This window comes from Salvia hispanica, chromosome 1, assembly GCF_023119035.1.
Source record: "Salvia hispanica cultivar TCC Black 2014 chromosome 1, UniMelb_Shisp_WGS_1.0, whole genome shotgun sequence".
In the NCBI taxonomy this organism is placed as follows: Eukaryota; Viridiplantae; Streptophyta; class Magnoliopsida; order Lamiales; family Lamiaceae; genus Salvia; species Salvia hispanica.
The window spans coordinates 3,665,209-3,677,657 of NC_062965.1; the positions used below are offsets into that span (position 1 = coordinate 3,665,209).

Consider the following 12,449-nt stretch of genomic DNA (forward strand, 5'->3'; position numbering starts at 1 on the left):
TAAAAACGACTACGTGGATGTATATATAATTTGTTAGTGTCATCATCCAAGGAAATAATCTTTAAAATTCTAAGTTAATAAAAACAACTACATGTACACATACTTTATTTTTAAGTTTTATCATCCAACGAAATATTAACAGCCATTCTCACCCAGTTATTTTATTTTAAAATAATTCTTAAAATTCAAGTCATACAAACGATTATATGTATATATATTTAATTTCTTAGTGTTATCATCCAACAAAAGTATTCCACCTGTTTCATTAAAAATGAATATTTTTTTTGAATTGTCCCACAAAAATGACACATTTTCTAAAATAGAAATAACATCATCTCTATTATTTTTCTCTTTAATTTTTTTGTCTTTTTCTTTAACTTATAAAACAATAATAGTACTATCACATAAAATCCTGTGAGGGAAAAAAATATTTTATATTTAATTAAACAAAGAAAGTAATATTCATTAACATTTAATTACTTTATTATTAACTTATCACTAAAATTTCAAGCTATATAAACAACTTAGATGTATATACTATTTTCTAATATGTCATTCACGAAAATAATGCTCCTACTAATAATTATTCATATCTTTCTTTAGTCTTTACTATATTATTCATATATAATTGATACTATATTGGAGCTCAGTTCTTTTAAACTTTTGGTTGTTTTCCCCCTTAATTTATACTATATAATACTATTAATTTAAAATTATAAAGTAACTTTTTTTTTCATCACTTACTGGTAATACACAAGAAATAAGTAAGAAATTTTAAGATATGTAATCTTATAATTTTGAATTTAGCGAAAGTTTAGTGCTAAATATTAGTAGTAGTATATTTATTTGTTTAAAACATATGTATAAGTAGGGATGTCAATTCGACCCGTAACCCGTGGGCCGGCCCGAACAACCCGGTAATATGAGCGGGTTAGGGCTATAATTTTATTACCCTAATACAAAACGGGCTAAATGGGTTGGCCCGAATGGGTTGGTGGGTTAAACGGGTTGGCCCGAACGGGTTGTGGGTCGGCCCGATGGGTTGTGAGTTTTAATTATAAAATATTAAGCTTTAGGGATTTTTTATATTTTTAAATCCTCAATCTTCATTCTACACAATCATTAGTCTTATCCAATCTTCATTTTACACTTTTCCACTCGATCCCATAATATCAACTTTCAAGTTCGATCTCAACTCATTATTGCACTGTCCCATCATCTGTCATTAGTGACTTACTACCACCAAAGTCAATCAAGACAAAATTAAGAACTAACCTATCAAAATCTTAATATATTTATCATTTTAATAATGATTCATGTAAGATATGATTTTTAATTTTCATAAAGAATTAGTTACGAACAATGCCATATAATGACACGAACGCAAGCTTTAATTTATATTGTAGTTGATCGAGATGAAAGGCTTCTTTTTCAAGTATTATTGAAGAAAACTATGAAAATTTGAAGATTTTTATATGATTCTAAATTAAAAAGAAAAAAATATCTAAAATTTAAAATCATTTTATAGAAGAAAATTTTGATACAAGAGATTATTTTCGAAAGCTTTTAGGCCCGAATAGCCCGATGGGTTAGCCCAAAACCCGACGGGTTAGGGTTAGGGTTGAAAATTTATGACCCGAAAAATCCATAACCCGAATGGCCCGCACCCAAATAGCCCGGCAACCCGAGTGGGCTGGCCCGAACCCGAACGGGTTAGCCCGATTGACATCCCTATGTATAAGCAACAATCTTGGCTACCTAAATTTTTAATTATCTTAATTTATGAAATTTCCATAAATATTGTATTGATCTTCCACATATTCATAATTTTCCGTATAAATATAAAAGGAGTAAATTAGTAAGAAAATAATAAAACAGATTTAAATAAAAACCGATTTAAAATATAAGGGCATTTTGTATATATAATATTTGTTAATAAATCTTTACTCATAATAAAAATAAGAGTATATTAATTGTGTCATTTATGCTCAACTTTTTTACATTAATGGTCTCACACTCTCATTTAATTCTAACTTTTTCACATTTACTCATTTAATTCTCAACTTTTTCGCATTAATGGTCTCATACTCAAATTTTTTACACTAATTGTCTCATTAAATTACTCAATTTTTTTACATTATTAGAGCATCTCCAATGGTGCATAGGGCAGCAATAGACCAGCAATAGGCTAGCCATTCTTTCCCCTGCCACGTCAGCAGCACTAAAAAATCTATCTGCCACATCAAATTTAGGTCAGCCATAGGCCAGCCGCAATAAAAATAATTCAAAATATACTACATTTACGGAATTAAATTTACGATTAAATTACGGAATTAAAATTCCGACACATATACGAGAAAATTAATCCATTCCATTCAAAAAAAGTACAACGATTTCAAAAAAAATTACAAATATTTAAAAAAAAAGTACATGATTTTTTTTTTAAAAAAGGGCTTCCACACACGAGCTCCGCCACTCTCTACTCCTCCTCGCCGTCGCTGCCGCCACCCGTGGTATCTGAGCCCACGTCGGAACCCGCTAGCCGTGCCCTCGCGATCTCCAAATCAACCCGCATGCTCTCGAGCATCGAGTGAAGAAACATCTTCTTCGTGGGGTCAGTGGCGGCCTTCCAATCTTGGAAGACCTTGTACATCCGATCCCGCGTATGGTTACGCGAATAGAGAGTGTACTCGAGTGGGGCGGGTGGGAGGGCGGAGGACTGGACCTCGCGGGGCGATAGGGGGGACCCGCCCCTCGCAGCTCGTTGCGCCTGCTTGCATCCAACCGGGCGAGGACGACCAGCATATGAAGGAGGGGATGGAAACTCCTCAACATCCGGGGAGGTCGTGGGATCCGCCGTTGCCGCGCCGTAGTCGCCGGAATAGTTCGGCCTCGCTTCTTCGGCCACCCAGCGTCGCACTCCGCCCGAACTTCTCGGAGTCCTTCAGCAACAAGAAGCACTCCCGGAAGGTGAACTCCTTATATGTCCCCGCCAAGGGGAACCGACTCTCGGCTATCCTCCGGGCGTCATCCTCATTCCGCCCACTAGTGAGCCGACGGACGGCGTTGGCGTACAAATTCGCAAAACGGCCCACCGCGGCCCCGATGCGCTCCCACCACTTCCGGACCTCCTCGTTGCTGAAGTCCTTCCCATGCGGGCAGTGCCTCCTATTGGCAGCTCTGATCTTCGCCCACATGTTGACGATCCGCGCTGGTTGTTCGCAACCAGCGGATCGTCGCACACCTCCAACCACCCCCTGGCCACCCCGGCGTACTCATCCTCCGTCCACTTCCTCCGGCCGAGGGTGCCGTCACCAACGGGCTGCGATGACTCGCCGACCGCCTTGGCCTTCCCCTTCGTCTTCTTCTTCGGCGCGGCCCGCCTCGGCTGGAACGGGAGTATCCGGATCCTCGAGATCGATCCTCATATCATGCAATGACAGAAGGTCATCGCCGGTGAACTAGCGTCTCCACCGGGGTCGACGTGTGAGACGCAGCCGTAAAAAAAAATCAAGCGAGGCACGATATACCGTGTCCCCTCCCGGTGACCCCTGCATACCCCCCATCATCCCGGGATGCATCTCTCCCTGCATCATCATCCCCATCATCTCATCACCGCATCTCGGCATACCCCCACCCGGGCGTGACGCCGCGCGCCGCTTCCTGCCCCCGCCCGGCATCCCCCACGGCATACCCCCGGGCATACCCTCCTGGTTCCCCCCTGCATCCCCGGCGCACCGGATCATCCCCATCAACCGCCCCCAAGGGGCGTTAAACCCCGGGCCCATCTCGCCCCCATCCGGATCCCACAAGGGTACCGTGGGAGTCTGAGATCCACTTGTCGCCGGACTAGACTCGTTGTTGTGATCCATCGCTCGATGATGCTCTTGTACAGAAAGTTAGAGAGAGAAAAACTCATTAAAACAAGTGGTGCAAATGAAAATGAAACTAAAATCGCGTTTATATAGGTTTTAAAAAAAACAAAAATAGGCGCTGGCCGATCGGGCCGCCACAATGGCGACTAGCCGATCGGCCCAGCGTCGAGCGATCGGCGAGCCCACGCCGATTCGCTCGCCGATTTTGCGCTGGCCGACTCCAATGGTTCGGCTAGCCGGTCGCTAGCCGACCATTGGAGATGCTCTTATGTTTTCTTATTCATTTTAAAAGACATCTATCCTTCAGAATTATCAATTTTAAAATAGCATACTCCCTCTTTATCAGTTACTTGAGTCATATTCTGTTTTGAGTTATTGCAAGTTACTTAATTTATTTCTCTTTTTGGTTAAATACAAATATCTTATCACATTTATTTTATTCTTTCTTTTTTACTTTACTATCTCTTACTCCATTCTCTATTCTATTTTATTTAATTCACTAAACACAACTTTCTTAAATTTTCTATTTTATTTAATTCACTAAACACAACTTTCTTAAATTTGATGTCAAATAAAAGTATATGATTTGTACAATATTCACAGCAATGTCTATTTATATAGAAGTTAATATAATTAGTTTAAACTTTTGAAGTGAGATCCATTAGTCAAAATATTATTTGCAGGACACTCCACGTCATACTGCCATTTGGTATACCTGGACAGCCGAACTTATTTTCAATTTATGTTACATAATCTTGTTCATTCTGAAACTCGGCCGGGCAAGTTTTTGGTATGTATTCAGTTAATCTTGAGTAGTGACAATTAGATGCCACAGAAAATGTTACACAACGGCAATGTACAATATACAGAATGAACACATCAAATATTCAAGAGAAATAAATACAATATGGATTAATGATGATCTAGTTTGTGGAATGACGACCATCGAGCAACAAACAGCAATTCAATAAGGTTGGGAGCTGGCCGTTCCGTCCTTCCCCAAAGAACGTTGCCTCGCCCTCTCCATCTTCCGCTTGCGCCACTCCTCAAGTGCTGCAGATGTTTCCACAGTCACAACACACGAAACTTGAACTTTCACATAGTTTTTCAATATATTGGAAGCCAATGTCTAAAGACGAGAAAAGCTGAGGGGCTCGAATAAGGAAAGGGAAAGGGAAAGGGAATAAATAACCTTTGTTGCTGCCTGCATCTGAATACGAACGGAAATTATTCAATCTTGATCTAAGGTCCAGTGCAGCTGTCTGCTTCGCATCTTTCTGTGGGATCTGTTCTGTTTCGACATACACATCCTCTCCAATTTCTCTAACCTAACCAGAAAATCGAATTCTTTTTCAGATCCTCTCACCAAACTTGGAAGAGCAGCTGCATTTTTTACTTAATCGAGATGCATTATAAAAATGTAGTCTTTCAGAAGGCAATGAACCATGACAATACTCACTCTCTTGATGAGATCCCGAGGAATTAAAGCACGTCTTATGTCTTCGGATTCCTTTATATGCCTGTATAGAGCTGTGCCACAAAGAATCAGCAGCACATCCAAGTTTAGAAGCAAACAAACCTTTTGTTTTAGAGAAATATACAACATGACTAATTTCAGCTAAACGAGGCAAAAACTACAACAAACAATAAGGTTGAAGCGAAGAATTCACGATCAAGCTATAATTTACTAAATAGATAAGTGAACTGATTCGATCAAGCTTTGGCTTCATGGAATTTGGTCATTTACAACTACACAAATGGAAGCATGGAACAAGCATCCCCATTATAATTCTTAACACATTTGAAACAATGGCCACCCTTCACTTCTTTTCGACATAAAACGAGAACAAAGAACTCAAATTTTTTAAGATGGCTATTAAACCAAACATTAACACTTGCTGGTACACAGACAATTTACAAATACTACTTCAATAACTAACCATGAGCTTCACAATTCAAGTAATAAACCCACATAAAAATCTAACCTTTAATTCCACATTGCAAAATCATGAATCAAATCCAATCAAATTTATGCTCCCTAATTTATTCCATCTAATTTCCTAGAGTAAAACATAATTTCAGATAGCAATCAATTACTTCAACAATTAATATTTCTAGCCTAAACCCAACTCTACAAAAGCATAGTTAATTAATTTCTTCAAGATTTGATACAGTCAGAAAATAAAACCCCTCTTTTCGCATAGACGGCAGAAACCCACATAAGCGGAAACCTTATATCTAAAATCTAAACAAGAAGAAGTTATATCTCGATAAAATTTGATAACAAAATTAAGAAAGATGAGACCTTTATTAGAGATGGGCGATTTGGAAGAGGGAGAATAGAGGAAGCCATGGAGCAAGAGAAGAACAGTGGTGATGTTGAATAAGCAGACAAGAATTGTGGCGTTCTTGTAAGATAACCGTGATTTCACAGCTCTCGACCATTGATGTTGCTGCAATTTCTCCATTTTCAGCTGTATTGTTTATGCTTTACGATTGGGGGAGAAGAGTCATTGATAGTCAATTTCATCAGTAAATTGTTGATTTCTAATGGTGGGTGGTAAGCTGAGTAGCGCTTTTTAAAATTGCTATTGCAACTTAACTTACTTTACCATTTGGATTTTTAATTTTATGCCATAATATATTTTTAGAACGAGTATATTATTATTATTATTATTGGGAAAATGTGTTAACATTTCATGTGTAGTGAAGTTTTATCAAATAAAATGGAGTATATAAAAATTAAAATCTACTCCCTCCGTCCAAAAACAAGGACAAATAGGGCACATTTACTATATTTGGCTATCCAAAAATTATAGCACATTAATTTATGCAAAGTTTTCAATAAGTATAACTCTACACATCATTTCCACTAACACTATTTCTCACTTACAATTTTTCTTCTCTCTTACTTTTCTCCCTTCTTTCTTATTTTACCAATTCTACGTTAAAATCCGTGTCATACACCAATTGCTCTATTTTTTTTGGATGGAGGGAGTACTATACTTAGAATATGTTAATTCAAGTAACGGATTTTATTGTGACATTTCAAATAAAAAATCTATTTCAAAAAATATCGTGACAACACTTTGAGTTAAAGTTAGAGAATTTAACATGTGTGCAATTTTTTGTTCTTTTGTATTGCATACGAAAATTTGTGCTGCGAATCATGCATATGAGTTATAGAATTTGGGTCAGAACATATTGAAACATTGATTAGAGTTTAATGACTATTTCACGGTAATGTTAGTTAAAGTTTAATGACCATTTCAATGATAGAGTTTAAAAGGCATTTCAATGATATTTCTGAATCCCCAATGACTTGTCAGTAACATTAATAAAACCACCCGATAATGTAGAAGATGAAAACAATGTGAAAATAATTCATCTAATTAGCAACACCACACATCAAGACGTGTTGATACGAAGATATAAGTACTGAACCACTCGATAATGTAGAGATTGAAAGTAGTATGAAAAATATTCTACCTAATAGCAGGACCACACAATGAGCTGGAGAGTCATACTAATAGAAGATAAACACATCAAAGTCCTTTTGGATATGATTGTATCTTGTCTTGTTGCTAATTTGCAACTCTTTGCTTTATGCTTTGATAAATTTGATAGTCTTGATTCTTAATTTAGATATTATAGTAAGTGTTAAAATATGGGAGTGATGACCATCTTTTTTAAGTAACAACATTAGCACTTCAATATGCATTCCTTCTTTGTTCATTGTTCAACATTGAAAATAGGCCTGTCAAATTGGATACCTGCGGGTATCCGATCCGAAAATTTCGGGTACCCGATCCCAAATTTCCTAATATCTAATACCCGATACCCGATCCGAAAATAATTTTGGGTACCCAAATACCCGACTCGGGTATCCAGTCCCGAAAAATCGGGTATCCAATCCCGATTTTGGATTTTAATTTTAATTTTTTTATTATTTTTTAAGAAAATTAACTAAAAACTTTTAATCAAAATTTTAAAATAATTAAAATAAATACATAATTTATTATATTTAATTAAAAAAATTGGATAATTCGGGTAATTTGGGTATACCTGATCGGGTATCGGATAACCCGATACCCGATAATCCAAAAATTCTATACCTGAACCCGATCCCGAAACATCGGATATCGGATATCCAATTACCCGATATTTCGGGTTTGGATATCGGGTATCCAATTCCCGATATCCATTTTGACACCCCTAATTGAAAACATTAATCAATTTATAAAAATCATCACTCCATAAAATTTAATTAAATAAATCGTGGCAAAATAACATTAAACAATTTTATAGCAAAAATAGAAAATGAAAAAGGGTGGTCGGCAGGATTCCCGATCGGGTATCGGATAACCCGATACCCGATAATCCAAAAATTCTATACCTGAACCCGATCCCGAAACATCGGATATCGGATATCCAATTACCCGATATTTCGGGTTTGGATATCGGGTATCCAATTCCCGATATCCATTTTGACACCCCTAATTGAAAACATTAATCAATTTATAAAAATCATCACTCCATAAAATTTAATTAAATAAATCGTGGCAAAATAACATTAAACAATTTTATAGCAAAAATAGAAAATGAAAAAGCGTGGTCGGCAGGATTCGAACCTGCGCGGGCAGAGCCCACATGATTTCTAGTCATGCCCGATAACCACTCCGGCACGACCACTACTGTGAAACAATTCAGAAGTAAATTACTTTAATTTTAAATTATTCCATGGTTATCTTCTATTTTAGTGGCAGTGAGAGTGTGCAGACCAGAAAGAAAGCTGTGCGCTTCTCGCCAATCCGTTGTTAAGGTTTGCAAAAATATTTGTTACACTCATACCATTCACAAGCTGATCGATTGAAGACCGTTTTGGCCACAAAATAATCTTTCTGAGTAAAACAATCCCTGCAAATTTTTGGTCTTTAACTTTGCATATTTCATTTGCGGTAACCCTTTATCTTATTTGAAAGAGAGGATTTTATTATTTTTGCCTTCATTTCTATTGGACTCGCTGGTTTATCTAATCGTTGTCGCAGACCAAGTGTTTGAGGAAATGCTTGGCTGAATTAGTGTTTCTCTTTACTGAAAATGTGATTCATGAATGGGACAAGCTACAATTGTGTTTGATTGGTTAGAAGATGAATGTGTTATCCGAATTCTGGTTCCTTCCATAATCCCTAAGCATTGGATTCTATGTGGTTGCAATGGTATCTAAAGGTTTTGGGCACCAATAGCCTTGAATTTAGCTGTTCTGGGCTCAGTTTATTTTTTGTTTTATCTTGTTTGGTTTCTCATATCAATAAAAATTCAGTCTTGATACTTATCATTGTTCTTGATGTATTATATTAGGTGAATTTTTCATTTGGGATCTGAGGTTGAAGTTTTGGAGTCTATGAAATGGCATTGACGTTATTAAGGGGCATACATTCGAATTGCTTTCGGTTGTACCCGTCGGTTTATGTTGCTAGAAAACATGTCAGACATTTCAGGGTGCGAAGTTCACAAGGACAAACTGCAATGCAAGAAAAGCAACAGACTCAATTGAAAGCTTCTCCGAAATCAGAATCAGCAAAATACGAAGAAGTCTTGAAAAACTACGAGGCAGTCATTGGAATTGAAACCCACGTGCAGCTTTCCACCCTCACAAAAGCCTTCTGCAGCTGTCCTTATAACTACGGGGCTCACCCAAACACTAGTGTTTGCCCCGTTTGCATGGGATTGCCTGGGGCCTTGCCGGTTCTCAACTCAAAGGTTATAGAGTCCGCAGTAAAAGTCGGTCTAGCACTCAACTGTAAACTCTCTCTTAGCTCAAAGTTTGATAGGAAGCAATACTTTTATCCGGACCTTCCAAAGGGTTACCAAATATCGCAGTTTGATATCCCGATTGCAGCTGGTGGTTATCTTGATGTTGACCTCCCGGTTGAGTTTGGTGGTGGGCATAGAAAGTTTGGTGTGACTAGAGTTCATATGGAAGAAGATGCAGGGAAGCTGCTTCACACTGATAATGGAAGCTTTTCTCAGGAAATTAAAACTTTTCCCTACTCAAGTTTATCGTATCAAATTTACTGTGCTTTTATCTTTTATAACATTTACAGTTTTCTCCCTATCAAGATCATCATTTTCATGTTATATTGTCTGCTTCTTGATCTAAAATAGCCAACTATTCAAAACTATTTACTGATTCATCACTCTTAATATTGTTCTCAGTGTTATCTTAATAGAAGACTATGTATGTTGTTTGTGGTGCATTTTTCAATAATTTCATAGTAGAGATCAATACGAGGCGCAGATTTGTTCAGATTGATTGATTCTTTCTTTTGACAGGTTGACTTGAATAGAGCAGGAGTTCCGTTGCTTGAAATTGTCTCTGAACCTGATATGAGAACAGGTACTGAAGCAGCAGAATATGCAGCGGAGTTGCAGAGATTAGTTAGGTATCTTGGAGTGAGTAATGGGAATATGCAGGAAGGATCTCTACGTTGTGATGTCAATATCTCAGTTCGTCCACACGGGCAGGAGGAGTTTGGCACAAAGGTAGATTAATGTGCTATTCACTTCAAGCTGCTTTATTGTAAAATTAATGGAGTATAATAAATTTGGCATGAGCAGGTCGAAATAAAAAATTTGAACTCATTCTCATCAGTGAGTAGGGCCATCGATTATGAGATATTAAGGCAGGCACAGCTCCACAGTCAAGGTCAGGCTGATCAGATTGTGCAGGAAACTCGTCTCTGGGAGGAAGGATCTCAGGTCTTAGTTCATTATTTCTTACAAGAATAAACACTAATGTATCAGTTTGATTCAGTCAGCTTGGTTGCTTTATCACTAATCCATTGGTGTGTTTTGCTAATTAGAAAACATTTACAATGAGAAAGAAGGAAGGCCTTGCAGATTATCGGTATTTCCCGGAGCCTGATCTTCCAGGAGTTAATCTCAGTGAGGAGTACATAAGTACTATTCGTGATTCCCTACCCGAACTACCTGAAACAAAACGTCGCAGATATGAGACCATGGGGCTGAACATGCAGGATGTTCTTTTCCTCGCGAATGATATAAATGTAAGTCGTGCTGGCTGTTTGGTTTAATAACATTGCTGCCATCATGTCTATCTGATGAGCTCGTGCAAATATTTCTCAGGTTGCAGCATTTTTTGATGCCACAATCGCAACAGGTGCTGATGTTAAACTAGCTGCTAATTGGATAATGGGTGATATTGCTGCGTATATGAACAATGAGAAGTTGTCTATCGATGACATTAAGCTTACCCCTCAAGAATTGGGAGAGCTTATTGCCTCAATCAAAGGGGGCACCATTAATGGGAAGATTGGCAAAGAGGTACACAATTAAGCAACATCCGATCCGTATTCTCCTTCCATACAATTTTGCTATCGTTGCTGACTGGTGTCAATAGCAATTATGTTGTCAAGTTTACTTCTAAAAAATTGTGACACGAAAGAAAAACACTGGTGAAAGGAGATGGAAGAATCGATTTACTACCTTGCGTTTCGTGTATTGCTGTGGAACTTTTCTATACTATATCTGGTTCTTGTCCGTGACATGTGCAGATATTGTTCGAGCTAGTAGCCAAGGGTGGAACCGTTAAAGGACTTATTCAAGAAAAGGATTTGGTTCAGGCAAGTTGTTTCACATTGGTTATTTCTTGAGAAATGGTCAAAAATGTTTACCTGAAAGTACAAACCAAGTTAGTCCATGTTACTAAGCTTAGCCCTTATTCTTGTTTTTGAATCTTTAATCAGATTGCTGACCCCTCCGAGATTGAGAAAATAGTGGACAAAGTCCTTGCAAATAACCCAAAACAGTTGGAGCAATACCGAGGGGGTAAAACTAAGCTACAAGGCTTTTTCGCTGGCCAGGTACGATCCTGAGCTTCTCGTTGTATTCAGTCTCAATTTTGTTTTATGTGCCTAAGAGGTTCCAATTTCACGACGATAAACTCTAGATAATGAAAGAAACAAAGGGCAAGGCGAATCCCGCGCTTTTGAACAAGATACTTCTCGAGAAGCTGAATGCAAAGCCCTGATGTTTCTTGAATAATATGACATGACTCGATCATTCTACTCAGAAATTCGGGCCCCTCTATGCATTATTTTTGCTAGATAAAGACTAGACACTGTGAAAAAGACATGACTCAGCTGTGTCTAGGATGTGAAAGGTAGCAGGGGATGCCAAAGGATGTTTAATGGTTGATGTTTTTAGGCGAAAATAGAGGAAAGATTTGTGTTCTTCCATTTTTTAGCTATTTAGCTGTGAAAATTTTTTAGCAAGGCAAATTCTACATTTTATGTATTCCAGTTCCATCAAATACTATATCTGATAGTTATGTTTGATATTAGATCATGAAAAATTTACAAGAATCTTATAAAAGAGGCGAAAAACATTTTAAGGTCCCTATACTTTTGCCTTTTATTTTATACTATTATTATGTTAATGTTAATTAATAATTAATTAAATTTTATATAGTTTATTCCAATTGGAATGTTAATGTAGAAGACATCGTGAAGAAGAAACATGATCTATTAAATTTCTGTAAGCTGATTAAAT

The 12,449-nt window shown here is 37.5% G+C and overlaps 2 protein-coding genes and 1 non-coding gene across 4 annotated transcripts; 1 reads left to right on the forward strand and 2 right to left on the reverse strand.

The window, feature by feature from the left end:
* Positions 1-4,646: 4,646 nt before the first annotated feature.
* Positions 4,647-6,398, reverse strand: LOC125201706. Its single transcript, XM_048099926.1, has 4 exons — positions 6,181-6,398; positions 5,335-5,405; positions 5,068-5,203; positions 4,647-4,928 (listed from the first exon to the last, which is right to left on the reverse strand). Exons 1-4 carry the CDS (start codon positions 6,341-6,343, stop codon positions 4,840-4,842), a joined length of 459 nt encoding a protein of 152 aa, XP_047955883.1. The 5' UTR covers positions 6,344-6,398; the 3' UTR covers positions 4,647-4,839.
* Positions 6,399-8,485: 2,087 nt separating this feature from the next.
* Positions 8,486-8,567, reverse strand: TRNAS-AGA. Its single transcript has one exon. It is a non-coding gene; the product is annotated as a tRNA-Ser (tRNA).
* On the forward strand, positions 8,564-12,297 carry LOC125202862 (glutamyl-tRNA(Gln) amidotransferase subunit B, chloroplastic/mitochondrial). 2 transcript variants are annotated; one of them, XM_048101339.1, is made up of 9 exons: positions 8,564-8,697; positions 9,237-9,908; positions 10,212-10,421; positions 10,497-10,637; positions 10,742-10,945; positions 11,025-11,222; positions 11,453-11,521; positions 11,645-11,761; positions 11,848-12,297. In XM_048101339.1, exons 2-9 carry the CDS (start codon positions 9,285-9,287, stop codon positions 11,926-11,928), a joined length of 1,644 nt encoding a protein of 547 aa, XP_047957296.1. In that variant the 5' UTR covers positions 8,564-8,697; positions 9,237-9,284; the 3' UTR covers positions 11,929-12,297. The 2 variants fall into 2 exon arrangements, with proteins under 2 accessions (XP_047957296.1, XP_047957297.1); XM_048101340.1 differs by lacking the exon at positions 8,564-8,697 and adding an exon at positions 8,702-8,833.
* The last annotated feature ends 152 nt before the right edge of the window (positions 12,298-12,449 follow it).

Excerpts from the sequence above, each read along its gene's own strand:
- LOC125202862 (XM_048101339.1), top strand. The coding sequence starts at position 9,285 with ATGGCATTGACGTTATTAAGGGGCATACATTCGAATTGCTTTCGGTTG. Across the intron at positions 11,522-11,644 it reads AAGAAAAGGATTTGGTTCAG|ATTGCTGACCCCTCCGAGAT; the intron begins GCAAGTTGTTTC and ends ATCTTTAATCAG. Across the intron at positions 11,762-11,847 it reads AAGGCTTTTTCGCTGGCCAG|ATAATGAAAGAAACAAAGGG; the intron begins GTACGATCCTGA and ends GATAAACTCTAG.
- LOC125201706 (XM_048099926.1), bottom strand. The coding sequence starts at position 6,343 with ATGGAGAAATTGCAGCAACATCAATGGTCGAGAGCTGTGAAATCACGG. Across the intron at positions 5,406-6,180 it reads ATCGCCCATCTCTAATAAAG|CTCTATACAGGCATATAAAG; the intron begins GTCTCATCTTTC and ends TTTGTGGCACAG. Across the intron at positions 4,929-5,067 it reads AGATGCAGGCAGCAACAAAG|CACTTGAGGAGTGGCGCAAG; the intron begins GTTATTTATTCC and ends AAACATCTGCAG.